This window comes from Cricetulus griseus, chromosome 8 (assembly GCF_003668045.3).
Source record: "Cricetulus griseus strain 17A/GY chromosome 8, alternate assembly CriGri-PICRH-1.0, whole genome shotgun sequence".
NCBI classification, from domain to species: Eukaryota; Metazoa; Chordata; class Mammalia; order Rodentia; family Cricetidae; genus Cricetulus; species Cricetulus griseus.
This window is the reverse complement of record NC_048601.1, coordinates 74,274,514-74,287,859: the sequence shown is the minus strand read 5'-3', so window position 1 is coordinate 74,287,859 and position 13,346 is coordinate 74,274,514. Positions and strand designations below refer to the sequence as shown.

The 13,346-nt window shown below is 48.6% G+C and overlaps 2 protein-coding genes and 1 long non-coding RNA gene across 4 annotated transcripts; 1 reads left to right on the top strand and 2 right to left on the bottom strand.

Moving 5' to 3' along the window:
* Positions 1-5,477: 5,477 nt before the first annotated feature.
* Positions 5,478-6,513, bottom strand: Mrpl53 (mitochondrial ribosomal protein L53). Its single transcript, XM_027429419.2, has 3 exons — positions 6,257-6,513; positions 6,004-6,116; positions 5,478-5,907 (listed from the first exon to the last, which is right to left on the bottom strand). Exons 1-3 carry the CDS (start codon positions 6,346-6,348, stop codon positions 5,753-5,755), a joined length of 360 nt encoding a protein of 119 aa, XP_027285220.1. The 5' UTR covers positions 6,349-6,513; the 3' UTR covers positions 5,478-5,752.
* A 417-nt stretch (positions 6,514-6,930) lies between these two features.
* Positions 6,931-12,608, bottom strand: Ccdc142 (coiled-coil domain containing 142). 2 transcript variants are annotated; one of them, XM_027429416.2, is made up of 9 exons: positions 11,387-12,608; positions 10,928-11,014; positions 10,693-10,851; positions 10,442-10,572; positions 10,255-10,368; positions 8,252-8,366; positions 7,796-7,973; positions 7,474-7,673; positions 6,931-7,346 (listed from the first exon to the last, which is right to left on the bottom strand). In XM_027429416.2, the coding sequence occupies exons 1-9, from the start codon at positions 12,339-12,341 to the stop codon at positions 7,036-7,038; spliced, it is 2,250 nt and encodes a 749-aa protein (XP_027285217.1). In that variant the 5' UTR covers positions 12,342-12,608; the 3' UTR covers positions 6,931-7,035. The 2 variants fall into 2 exon arrangements, with proteins under 2 accessions (XP_027285217.1, XP_027285219.1); XM_027429418.2 differs by having other exon boundaries at positions 10,702-10,851; positions 11,387-12,603.
* Positions 7,555-8,672, top strand: LOC118239269. Its single transcript, XR_004771090.1, has 2 exons — positions 7,555-7,685; positions 8,231-8,672. It is a non-coding gene; the product is annotated as an uncharacterized LOC118239269 (long non-coding RNA).
* Positions 12,609-13,346: the final 738 nt, after the last annotated feature.

Here is a 13,346-nt window from a genome sequence, read left to right as displayed (position 1 = left end):
CTGGGATTAAAGGTGTGCACCACCAACGCCAGGCTGGGGTCTGCTTCTTTGAGCAACATTATAACTTCAGACACGTCTATCTCTAACTCAGACTGAAATTTTGTTTATTTTTAAATCTAAGACAAAGTCTGTGTTCCAGACTGGCCTAACACTTGCTAAGTAGCCAAAGATGACCCGGAACTTGTGATTCTCCCACCTCGTAGTGACGACCGAACAGATAGCTTCAGGCACTCTGCCAACTGAGCTACAGCCCCAGCCCCCATTCATTCATTCATTCATTCATTCACTCACTCACTTGTAGTGCCAGACCGTTTACATGCTAGGCAGTACTTTACCACTGAGCTGTATCTTAGCCCCTCACCCACCATACTTTTCTAGATGAACTCAGGGTTAGACAAAAGGCATGTTCTTTCCTATGTCCCAATAAAGAAAAGAGCTTAGGGAAAACATGACTTCCATATGTCTGGAGGCTGTTCAGAGGTAGTACCTGCACCTCAGATTGGTCTATGAGCAACTTAGGGTCTCACTATGCAGCTGAGGCCTCCCTGAAATTTACATAACCAAGCCTTGCCTTTGACTCAAGTGCTGAGACCACTAAGTTCATAGTGTTTGCATGTAACCTACATCTGACTTATACCTTAAATATTCTCTAAATAACTTATACCTAATATGATGCAAATGATAATGTCAACAGCTGTATTATTTAAGGAATAATAACAAGAGGAAGCCTATATACATTTTTAAATTTATTTCATTTTATCTTGTGGATATGTGGGTGGGTGTATATTTTCCAGTGTGTGTGTGTGTGTGTGTGTGTGTGCTTCTCAGAAGACCAAGTACTTGTGGTAGTTCTTGCCTTTCCCACGTGCATGGTGAAGAACAAACCCAGCTTGGTAGTAAGTGGTTTTACCCAATGAGCCATCTTTCTGACCCCTGGATGTTTCGAGATATTTGATTTGTATAAAGATGTGTCAATGTGGTTGGTTTAATAAAAAGCTAAATGGCCAATAGCTAGGCAGGGAGACTAGGTGGGACTTCCAGGCAAAGAGAGGAACTGGGGCTGAATCTAGGCATGCAGAGAACATGCCAGGAGGCACAGAACAAGTCGGAGGTACAGAACGAAAGGTAAAAAGTCTCAAGGCAAAATGTAGATTAATATACATGGGTTAAGTAATAAGAGCTAGTGAGACAAGCCTAAGCTAAGGCTGGGCTTTCATAGTAAGTCTCCATGTCATTATTTGGGAGCTCCGTACACTGGGAACCAGGAGGAATCTAGGCACTCAGGAGAAACAAGATGCTAGGAGACAGGATGGACAATACAGAGATGAGGTAAAAACCCAGGCTGGCAGGATAGAGAAAGACTCCGTACACCTGGATGCAGTATTTCATTCCAAGGTTAACGGACAAACCTATTGTCCTTATTTGACAAATGAGAAAGCAGGCAGTGATAGATTTACCTGTCCCATGTCATGGGTATTTAAGGATAGAGGTGATTGGGACTGACATCCATACAAACTGGGGCTGAATTATAGTCTTTAGGGAGTTATCTTTTGCCTGTTGCCACTTCAGAGAAGCAGCAGGTGGCAACTGAGCCTCGGGAGTCAGGCCCACCAGGAAGCAAGGCATTGATGGGTAAATCTTGGATAGGCAGGGCCAGAGAGCTTTGGCCTTACAGTGTTTCTTGTTATTTCTGTGCCTTTCCATGTTTGCTGCTGCCGTTTTTCTCTGGTGTCTCGCATGGTGTGAATGGGTGTGTGAAGGGGATCCCCACTGCCTTTAATGCAGTGTGATTATCTCATGGAAATATCCCATTCTACTGGGTATTTTTACCTGTGGATTATTATGATGATGATTTCCTCTTAAGCTATATTATTTAATTGAAACAATGATTTTATACAATAATAGTGTCAGCTTAAATAGAGTTTTGATGATTGAGGGTTTTTAATAAATATAGCAAGGGATTATAATAAAGGTTAGTGTAGCAGGAAAACTAATAAAGGCAGGCAAAGGTAGGATATAGTGTTGACACCCCCACCCCCTGCCAGCAGACCAGGGGCTAAAGAGGGTAGAACAAGAAAGTGTCATGCACCTAGGATGAGTTTCTCTTGAGGAGCCATATAGACTGTGGTTTACTTAGGTTAATAATTAAGAAAAATGGGGCTGGAGAGATGGCTTAGGGGTTAAGAGCACTGACTGTTCTAGAGATTCTGAGTTCAATTCCCAGCAACCACATGGTAGCTCACAACCATCTGTAATGTGAGCTGGTGCCCTCTTCTGGCAGGCACTGTATACATGATAAATAAATAAATCTTAAAAAAAAATAATTAAGAAAAATAATTGTGTCCAGAAGCGACGCTAACTCAAGTTCTTTTAATCTTAATGTTGGGAGATATGTTCACAAGTTTCAGTGTGCATTATAGCTAAAACAAAGCTTTAAATAATGACTTAAGGCTAGGGTAAGATGTTTTTAATGGCATTGAGATAGGAAATCTTGGGGAACAGTTTAAAATTTAGAAAGACATACTTAATAGTTAAGTGAGGGACTCGATGAGGTCAGGGAACAACAACAACAAAAAAAACCAAAAAAAAAAACAAAAAAAAAACACCCGATGGCAGCCTGGCTATTGCTACCTGACATACCTTTCTTTTTTCTTTTTTGTTTTTGTTTTTTTGAGACAGGGTTTCTCTGTAGCTTTGGAGCCTGTCCTGGAACTCTGTAGACCAGGCTGGCTTTGAACTCAGAGATCCACCTGCCTCTGCCGTCTAAGTGCTGGGATTAAAGGTGTGCACCACCATCGCCCGGCTTGACATACCTTTCTTGCTAGGATTGGTTGGTAATCAAAGGTGGTGATTAATTCCTTGTACCCATTTCTGCCCTCAGCTTCCTGATAGGATTTAATAAAAAACTGTTGATGAGTGGGTGTGCACCCTGAGAACTTAAAAGTAGAAATGACTAATGGTTTTTCATATATAAAAGTTTAGATGTGATTTTTTTTAAATAAAATTACCTTTTGAGACAAATAATAAAGTGATTGATTGGTTCCTTTGTAACTGCAAAATAAAGTCTTCAGTAAAAAACTGGCTGAGAAAATTATCTTGCTTGCTTATACTCTGTTAATCTGTAACAAGATGCTTGGATATGAGTGTATGTGCGTTCTTGGGAATAATTTGTTTTTTACCTATAATACATAAATGGGAACATGTTGGTTTTTATGTATACTTATTATAATCATTCACTTGAAAAATAGAATGCAACCACATTGTAATTTTTATATTGCTTGAAAGATTTTGCTGATATATATGAGCTGTAAGGGAAAATTAGAGATGATAGAAACCCTGAAGTGTGTGTGTGTTCTCTTTTTCTTGGACCCCAGAGAATTAAGTTTTGCCTCACTTGCCAGCCCCAGAGAATTAAGTTTTACTCCCTCAGACAGAAAAATCAAATGAGTGATTTTAGTCTGCCTACTCCATGGCTAACCATCAGTTCCTGAGCTGCTGAAGGATGGTCCTCAGAGCATCAGTCTTTCTTAAAGGATGGTGAAGAAAGAGTCCTTGATACCCTTTTAGGCAGGGAAGAGTTACAGTATTGCTGTGGGGGAGGGGACTCCACAGTTATGTATTTGGTAAATTACATAGCAGCCAGTATCTAAGAGATGGGTAAATTACATAGCAGCCAGTATCTAAGAGATCTCTGATTGCCTTAACTGGGCATTCTTAACTTATTTTCTGGCAGTAGCTATAGGCTATTTTTTTCCCTTCCCTTGTAATTCACAGTAAGGAACTAAGGGGCTAGGAAAGTGGCCCAGTAATTCACTTGCTGGGAAAGCATGAGAAACTGACTTGGGATCCAGAATACCCACATAAAAGCCAGCTGGGGTAGTAACCTCCTGGGGGAATGGAGACAGGGAATCCTGAAGGCTTGCTGGCTAGTCTAGCTGGAAGTGGTAAGCTCCAGGCTCAGTAAGAGATCTTGCTTAGAAACAAAACAAGATGGAGCATGGTAGAGCAAAATATCCTACCTTTGGCTTCCACATTTGCAAACACAGGCAAGTGCACCTACATATACATATTCATACACTCACGAAAAGAAACAATGGGAATAGCTGGGCAATGGTGGGCATGCCTTTAATCCCAGCTCTAGGGAGGCAGAGCTAAGTGCCAGCCTGGTCTACATAGCAAGTTCCAGGACAGCCAGGGCCATACAGAGAAACCCTGTCTCAAAAAAACAAATGGAAGAAACAATATGTACCCAGTACTTGCAAATGCAAACACACACAGAGAGCAGTGCCTTTATGTTATAAAATATACATGGTTATTTGCTTAAAACTAAAGTTTCCTAAAAGAGCGTGGCTTGAATGGATAACTTTTTTTTTTCTTTTTTTTTTTTGGTTTTTTGAGACAAGGTTTCTCTGTGTAGCTTTGGAGCCTATTCTGGAACTCACTCTGTAGACCCGGCTGGCCTTGAACTCACAGAGATCCACCTGCTTCTGCCTCCCGAGTGCTAGAACTAAAGGCGTGAGCCACCACTGCCCAGCTTGAATGGATAACTTTTTATATCATTTAATCCTCTAAAATGATTTCGTGATCACATCAATGTCTGCCAGACTAAAAACTATTTCAGGTGCTATGAGAAATAAGCCATTATGTACTTGAAGGGTAAAATTAAGTACCAGCAAAAAATGATTAGGGAAAATGACACCAGGCAGGACAATGCAGGTGACACAGGAGAATGATGAGAATAGAAGGGTCTTGCTAAATAGACCAGGCTGGCCCCCTGAGTAGCTGGGATGGCCTGTGCTACCAGGTGGGGCTGATCCCATTTTAAGGAAAGAATGTTGGTAGCATATGCAGGAAGTTGGTAGTAGGTAACCATAGAAGTTGGGATTAAAACTAAACAGAAATGTAGGATCTAAGTCCAGAGTAGTTTAATTATGACAAATGAGTAGCTTTGTGATGGTTTTAGGGAATGGCTGCCATAGATTCATGTATTTGAATGCTTGGCCCTATTAGTAGGTGGAGGAAGTGTGTTGTAATCTCTTCCTACTGCCTGTGGATCAAGATGTAGAACTCTCAGCAACTTCTACAGTACCCTGTCTGCCTGTGTGGCAACATATTTCCTACCACGATGATAAATAATGGACCTCAGAAACTGTAAGCCAGCCCCAATTGAATGTCTTTTCTTTGTAAGAGTTGCCTTGGCCATGGCGTATCCATAAATAGAAACCCAAACTGACAGATTCTTTATGAGAGTAAGCAAAAACTATTAAAGATATACAAAGAGTAGACAAACTAAGTAAGAAAGATGAGGTATGAAGCCTGGTGTGATGATGCATGTCTATAATCCGGGCACTCAGGAGCCTTGAAACCAGGAGAATCCTTTCAAATTTCTAGTTCACCTTAGTTTACTAGCAAGTTTCAGGTCAGCTCATGACACGAGTCTGTCTCTACGAACCAAGCAAACAACCCGAGAAAAAGAATTCATTTGGTAATAAATATTTAATTAAAGGATACTTGGGTGATAAGTGAAGCCAAACTCAAATATGGTTAAGCAGCGAGGGAAGAGGAGAAAGAAAAATTCAAATTTGTCCAGACCCTCCATCACCTAACCTTACTTATCTTGCCCCCAAAGCACGGGTAGGTGTCAGTCTGTTCGTGACCTTCGCGTAACCTTCGAGTGATTAAGCCCAGCCTTCTCTTAGACAGCAGTCTTTTCGTTCCAAGCTAACATTTGGTTGTTATGTCCTCTGCAGTGTCAGCGCCGGGTACCATTAACTGGGCCGGGCTTGTCTGCGTTGGCCGCTGCGGATGCTGCCGCTGCGTTTCTGGCCCGGATGTGGGAGGCCAAGGCAGTGAACATTTCCTGAGCGGTGAGGTTAGCGCTGCGCATAATCAGCCGATAGCCATCTCCTAAGAAGATGCAAAGCGACGAGTCAGAGACCCGGAGTCCGCAGCGCAGGGCTCCGCTGCCGCCCGCCCGCCCGCCGGCCCCCCAGCCAGGCCTACCGAATAACACGTCCACGCAGGGCTCGGAGCCGTCGTGCCTCACGTCGGCGACCACCGAACAGTTGAGGTTTGTGGCACGCACTTTCTCGCTGCTCACCGCCTGGAGAAACGTCCTACGGTGGGAGGGCAGCGTGAGCGCGCCCGGGGACCAAGGGGCGTGCACGAGGCAGGGAGGGCCGGTCCGAGCAGCTTGGCACTCCGGCAGGGGGTCGACCGTGAGCGAGCCCCCCATCCCCACCCCCAGAACACGAACCTTGTCGACTCCACGTTCTTCTCAAACGGGCAGAACTGAACTCGAACCAGCTTGACCGGCTTCAGTCCGACGCGAGCCAAAGCCGACGCCATGGTTACCTCTGCTCCGGAAGTAGTGCTGGGGATCGCTTTATTGGAACGGACCGCTTCCGGCGGCCTCTGCGCGACTTGTAGCGGCTGTCCTCCCGGGCCGCCAAGGGACCCAGAGTGGGCGGTCCGCAAATACTTCAGCAATTAGCCATACCCTGTGCCACACACAGCGTAGACGGTGAATGTGCAAAAACCCCTTTTGCACGAAAACACGTCTCCTGCAGCTTTCCCGCTTCAGTGTCCTGCCGGCTAGATCTAGGTCAGCACCATCCTAAATCCTGGCTCCTTCCAATGAGGATTGTCCGCCCACCAGGAAGCAAGCCCACCCTGGCAGCTGAACGGCCAACGCTTAATGTTGTCAAGGTCCTACAGCCTAATGACTAAAAATAAAGACGGGGAAGCCTTGTTCCTGGGATTCAAGAGAAAGCATGTAGCTTGCTTCTGTCTCCTGAGAATCAACCCTGTAGACTAGCTATTTCTAGCTCTTGTCTCCACTGTTGCCAACTTTCAGATTTCGGGCTCTGGTTTGCCCCTTACTCTGGATTGCAGGTACTAGGGTGATCGTGGATTCAATTCCAGACGGTGTAGTTTATGTACGTGTTCTTCCAAGCTCCCCGTTTTAAGCCTAACATACAGTTCCTTGACTGGGGCTTAACAGACCATGATTTGCAACTCCTGATCCTAGGCAACTTAGGGCTCAGGACTTGTCCCCAGGCAGGAAAGAAAGGGCAGGTGCCAACGAGGGTGCTGGTGCAGCCTCAGGGCAAGCCAGGCCTGCTGGTTTCCAGCCAGGTAAGCTTCAGGACTAGGTCCTCCTCCTCCTCCTCTTCCTGCTCCTCCTCCTCCTGCTGCTCCTTCTGTTCCTCCTCCTCCTTCCAGAGTGCTTAGCAGGAGCATGTTCTGGGCTGGGGAGAGTCCAGGCCGGAGAGGGGGAGCCAAGCTTTCCAGGCTGTTGAGGCTGCTGGTGGGCAGTTCAGTGGTCTGGACTTCATTACAAAAACCTGGAAAGGCAGAAGTGGAAGGCAGGTTGGTGGGTGATGCTGAAAGTCAGTGGTGAGATGGGAGTCTCTTAAAGCAGTGATGGAGGGACTTGGGTAAACCTGGGGTTGGAGAGGGGTAATGACTCACAGCAACAGGGAGGCCTTCTGTGGACTGGACTCTTGGGCAGGGGCTGCTGCAGGAGACACAGCAGGGCCCCATCTAGCCGCTGGAAGATGCTGAGTGACAGCAGAGTCTGACGAAGCTCCCGGGACAGGCCCCACTGCTCCTGTTCCAGGACCTCCCTGACCACTCCGAAGTCTTGTTTGAGCTGCAGCGCCCCCTGCAGGCTAGATGTCCAGGTACAATGTGGCCACCTGACATTTCTGCCTCCCCACACTGCTCTACCCAAAAGTTCTCCATTTTTCCCTGTTGACATTCTCCCGCTGCCACGACCATCTTTCCTTCCCACCTGAACCGGATCCCATGGGTGAGGATGTGATCAAGCCAGGCACCCAGTATGGCTGTTAGTGCCTGGCTGAGGGCGGGGGCTTGGGCTTCGGGTGACAATCCCTGCAGTCCTCGCAGCACGGGCTCCAACACAGTGTAGACCACCATCCCTGCATACTCGCTAGGAGCACTGGGATGTTCTGGGGTGACAGAAGAGAAAGGAAAGACTGTGAGACTATGGAAATCCAATGGGCACCAGAGAGAAGGGCACAGAAGGTGCAAGGATGGTGACCAATGGGGAGGGCTTGAACCAGTCACACACTGGGAACCCCTGGAAGGAGAAGATGGGCATGGGAAGTTACGGAGACGGTGGGCTGGTGGGGTGGGGGGGGGTGTGTAGTTCAGTCAGTAAGGCTTGCTTGCCTAGCATGTGTGAAATCCCGGGTTTCATCCCCAGCACTACAGAAAGAAAAATTACCGGGACTTAGTCGAAGCCGCCAGTATCGACCCTTTGGCATGTGGAGCTTGAAGCCCTGTGTGGCTTGTTTATGGCATTCTTGGAAAAAGAGACTCAGCGACTCTTCAGGCAGGAGCTGTATAAAGAAGAGGAAATTGAGAAGGGCTCGACTGTTAGACTGATAAGATGGTGCCTCTCCCATCTGAGGCCTCAATGTGGCGTCTGTAAAACCCTGAATCCATGCATCACTGTGGGAGCCTGGGCATTTTCTAAGGAGAAGTGTCACCCCTTTAACTGAGTTTTCCAGGTCTGGACTCAAACTCTGCACAATACATAGGATTACCAGTTCTTGGTAGTCAAAGGCACATGACAAGTCAGGCGTGTTGAGCATGTGCCTGTGTGGATATTCCTTTACACTGTGTGAATATATGTCACAAACCCACTGTGATTGCTTTAACAAAGCAAAGGAACTGCATGAAAACTCTGTGGCCACACAGAGAGAAAATGAAAAGAACCTCATATCCTATATATTCCACAGTAGGAAGCAATAGTGTGCAAAGTGAGACAGAATTAAGACAGAATAGCTTCATCAGTAAATATAGAAGGAAATCATATACAATAAGAGAGACTGATGGCATAGCTTGCTGGCACTGGAGCTTACCTAGCACACATGAAACCCAGGCATAATCTAGAGAGAGGGGAGAAGAAACAGCTAACCACAGATGGAAGGTGGAATTGTTCTCATTAGAGGCCTTAAAAAAATATTGTGTGTGTGTGTGTGTGTGTGTGTGTGTGTGTTGGTATGCTTACATATATAGAAAACAACTCTCTACCCCACATGGGTCCTGGAGATCAAATTCAGGTTGTCAGACTTGGCAGCAAGAACCTTTAACTAATGGACCATTTTGCTGCTTCCTTTCCCATTCATAATTGCAAAGAAAGGCTTGATGCAAACGGTCAGCAAATGCTTTACTGCCTAGCTACAGCCCCAGTTTACAGTTCACTTTTTTTTCCCCCTGAGACAGCCTTAGCTGTCCTGGAACTCACTCTGTTGACCAGGCTGGACTCAAACTCAGAGATCTGCCTGCCTCTGCCTCCTAAGTGCTGGGATCAAAGGCTTTTGTCACTATTGTCCATCTACATTTCACTTTTTAAACTGTAGACATGTACTACTTCAATAAAACTATAAAGAAGCAGAGGCAGGCCGGGAGTTGGTGGTACACACCTTTAATTCCAGCACTCAGGAGACAGAGGCGGGCGGATCTCTGTGAGTTTGAGGCCAGCCTGGTCTCCAGAGTGAGGGCAAGGATAGGCTCCAAAGCTACATAGAGAAACCCTGTCTCAAAAAAAAAAAAAAAAAGAAGAAGAAGCAGCAGCAGCAGAGGCAGGCAAATTAAGTTTAAGGTTAGCCTTGTCTACATATTGAGTTCCAGGCCAACCAGAATGACATAGTGAGACCCTGTCTCAACAAAACACACACACACACACACACACACACACACACACACACACACACACACCTTAAAGAGAGACTCACTGAACTGAACACTAGTAGGAAATGTGGAAGATGTAATTATGGAATGCCACTTTTTACAGTTGCTAATGAAATAAGCCTAAGCAATAATGTCAGTGGCTACCGCTATTAGCAGGTGGTAAGGGGGTGTGAATCATAACTGACCATGAATTGATTACTGTTATGACCATATTTGACATTTTTCCACAGTAAAGACTAAGGCAGAACAAGAAACCAACAAAGAAAAACATGAATTTAGTGGAGACTCCAAGGAGATTGCAAGGTACAGAGGTTCTACTCTGTTCATCCCCACCCTGCTCCCTAGTTGGCACACATACACTGCCACTATCAGGGGCTCAGCTCTCACCTGCATCTGTGCACTCATCAGCACCTGTGCTCTCTCCTGGATCTGTGCACTAATCTGCACCTGTGCTCTCACCTGCACCTGTGCTCTCACCTGGATCTGTACACTCATTAGCACCTGTGCTGTCACCTGCATCTGTGCTCTCACCTGCATCTTTGCAGTCAGCTTCTGGATCTCGAGGCCCAGCTGTTGTTCCATATCCAGGGTTAAGTTTGCCTCTGAGGCCAGGCTGGACAGATCTTCCACTGCACGCAGTAGAGGCTTTAGGTAGAAACAGAGAGTGAGGGCTCGGTTCAGGCCAGGCTGCTCCCTTCCCTGCTCCCAGGCTACTCACAGGCAAATACTTTTGGATCAGGAGCAGGAAGGAGCTGGGAGCCCATGCTGCCAGGTGCTGCTGAACTCTGCCCAAGAACCAGAGCAAGGTGGTCTGCAGGGTACAGAGCCCCAGAGCGACAGGTGCAGGGCCTGGGGGGGGTGGGGGGACAGAGTATCCTATGGTCTGTGGGCCACCTTCAGGAGAAGGCCAGCTTCAGAACAGAGGAAAGGAAAAGATATCAACTGCTCTGCCCTCTATCCCATCCACACCTGTCTCACCTGGAGGCAGACACAGGCTAAGTTCTGCCCTCGGCTCTCGAAGGGTGTCCAAGAGTGGAGGAAAAAGCCCCTGCAACAGCTCAGCAGTAGGAGCTAGTGAAGCAGGGCCGCTCTGACCCACCAGGGATGATCCCAAGGCCTGGCAGAACCCTGGAATGACAAAATACAGTCTGAAGCCGGGAGCAGCCTGACCTTTGGGCCACCCTCAAAGTCCCTTTCTCCTTACCTTGGTCCCAGTTGCAGATAAGAGACCGATGAAGTAGGCTGCCACACAAAGCCAAGAGCTCCTTCTCACACTCTTGAGGCAGGGATGCTAATGGGAGAGATGACGAGAGCCTGAAAACAAACCCTCCCTGTTTACAGACCCTGCCCACTTCATATGTCCTCTACCACTCACATCAAGGGTGGACAGTCAGGCACAGTGGCTCCCAGCCCGTGGGGAGCTGAGGCAGGAAGGAGTTCGAGGCTAGTATGGACTACATAAAAATCTACCTCAAAACAAAACAAAGACGGGTGTGGAAAGCAAGGTGGGCCTGGGAAACCTTAACCGATACATTAAACTCAGAGAAGTTCATTCTAAAGGACCTGCTCTTGGTGACAGGCTAGAGGTGAGTGAGCCGAGCAGGGTAGGCAGAAAGATACCCTCACCACAACCCCCAAATGCCGGCTTGGATCCCTCACTCACCTTGACACAGTGCCCGACTCAGCTGTTGTGCCACTGCTCTGAGGTCTCCCCAGGGTCCCACGCTTAGGTCCAGACTCTGAGCACAGGCTCCCCACAGCAAAGTCCAATACTGGCTCCACAGGGCTCCAGGCCCTCCAAGTCTCAGTCCACTGCTGTCGGTGCTAGCCACGCCCCCTATTAGACCCAGCAGCCCCGGCAGCAGCTCTCGCTCCTCGTCGCAGTGCCGACGGAGTTGGTCTTGCAAGCCCGGTCCGCCGAGGGCCTCAGCCAGCCTATGTGCCACCCGACAACCCCGCTCTGCAGCCAGGAGGTGGAGCACACGGGCCGCAGGGAAGGGGCGCGCGGCCCCAGGGACGCAGCTCCCTGCTTGTCCCTGTAGCTTGTGGTAGAAGGGAAGGGCCAGTAATAGTTCGGCTAGCTGGGACGTGAGGCCCAGGCTGGCGGGTGCCCGGCCTAGAGCGCGAAGCTGCAACTCGATGGCAGCATCCAGGCACCGGGTTGCTAGCCCGACGGGGCGAGCCAGGAGAAGCGTCTCCGTGGGGCCCGGGAGGCGGAGGCGCAGAGCCGCCCCACGCGAAGGGCACAGCTGTAGGTCGCCGTGCAGCTGCTGCAGGGAGAGGGCACTAGCGGACGAGCAGGAGCGGAGCAACCGCACGACCGCCTGCAGGTGGCGGGCGCAGTTCCGGGCCCGCAGGAGCTGCTCCCGCTCGCGGTGCAGATGGAGCAACACGGCCCGGAGCCGCTGCAGAGCGAGAGGCATCGGGCCGCTCGCCGATGCGGGCTCCCACGGCTGTCTGTCGGAGTCCGGGCGCGGGACGCTCCCCGCAGCCAGCAGCCCCGACCCTCCGCGAACCCTCTCGCCCAGTTCATTCCCAGCGCCCACGGGATACGCCCAAGACGGGGGTACGTTAGAGAGAGGAGGCAGAAGGCCACCGGAGCGGGGAGCCCGGGCCATGGCACGGCGAGTCCCAAACGAACCTAACGCCCGCCACCTCCCCACATCCCGCGGCGCTCCACACCCGCGGGCGCCGGGACTTACCAGCTTGCAGCCGGAAGTTTCGTGACCTCATTCGCTTTCCGTAGCTGTGGCGTCTGCCCTTAACAAAGATGCCTGTCCATTCACTCTTTCCCGGCCCCTAGCGGGCACCAAATTCTAGCCAGACTTTCACTTTCCTATTACCTTTGACGGGAGGTGGCGCTGATGCCAAATGTTGTAGGGGAGTCGAGTTAGGTGAGTGGTATGACCAGACAGTAGGAAGCCCAGGAGAGGAGGCCCTTTGAATCTACCAAGGTCTGGCATTTTTAGTAGAATTTTAGGCTTCAGGTGGAGGATAGAGGGCTCTGGCCTCTCCATCTCGGGTTCTCTTACGTTGTATCACCTTCCTTTCTGAAAGACTTCCTTGTGGTCTGGCTGCCATCTGGTGGCCCTGTGGTTCCTGATTTAGCAAGGAATTTCAGTACTACAGAAAAGAGGAGAGACACAGCTTTCTTTTGTTCTGATCATTGTCTTCATGTTTGTTTGTGGATCTGTGGTTGTTATATTCTCTCCTCTTTGAGTCTCACTTTCTATGTTCCCAGTCTGGAACTCGCTATGTAGATCAGGCTGAATTCGAACTCACAGTTATCTGCCTGCCTCTGCCTCCTCTGATGTGTTTGAGGGGGAGGGGGAGCCACAGCCAGCCTCCTTCATGTATGTTTCCTTTCAGTTAGCTGCGGGCTTTGGGATACTAACAGGTTCTGGCCCTACACATAAAGATTTTAAGCAAATGGAAAGCAAGGGAGCCTCCGGTTGCTGCTGATACAATGATGAAAGCAGGCAAAATTGAGCATTTGAGGGCCTCATGGTTGAGTACTAGGCAGTGGTTACAAGTGCCTTTGGAAGATGCTATGAACAGAGGACAATTTGCGCAAAGATGCTAAAGCAAGGAAAAGAGAATATCAACAATAGCCCAACACTCAG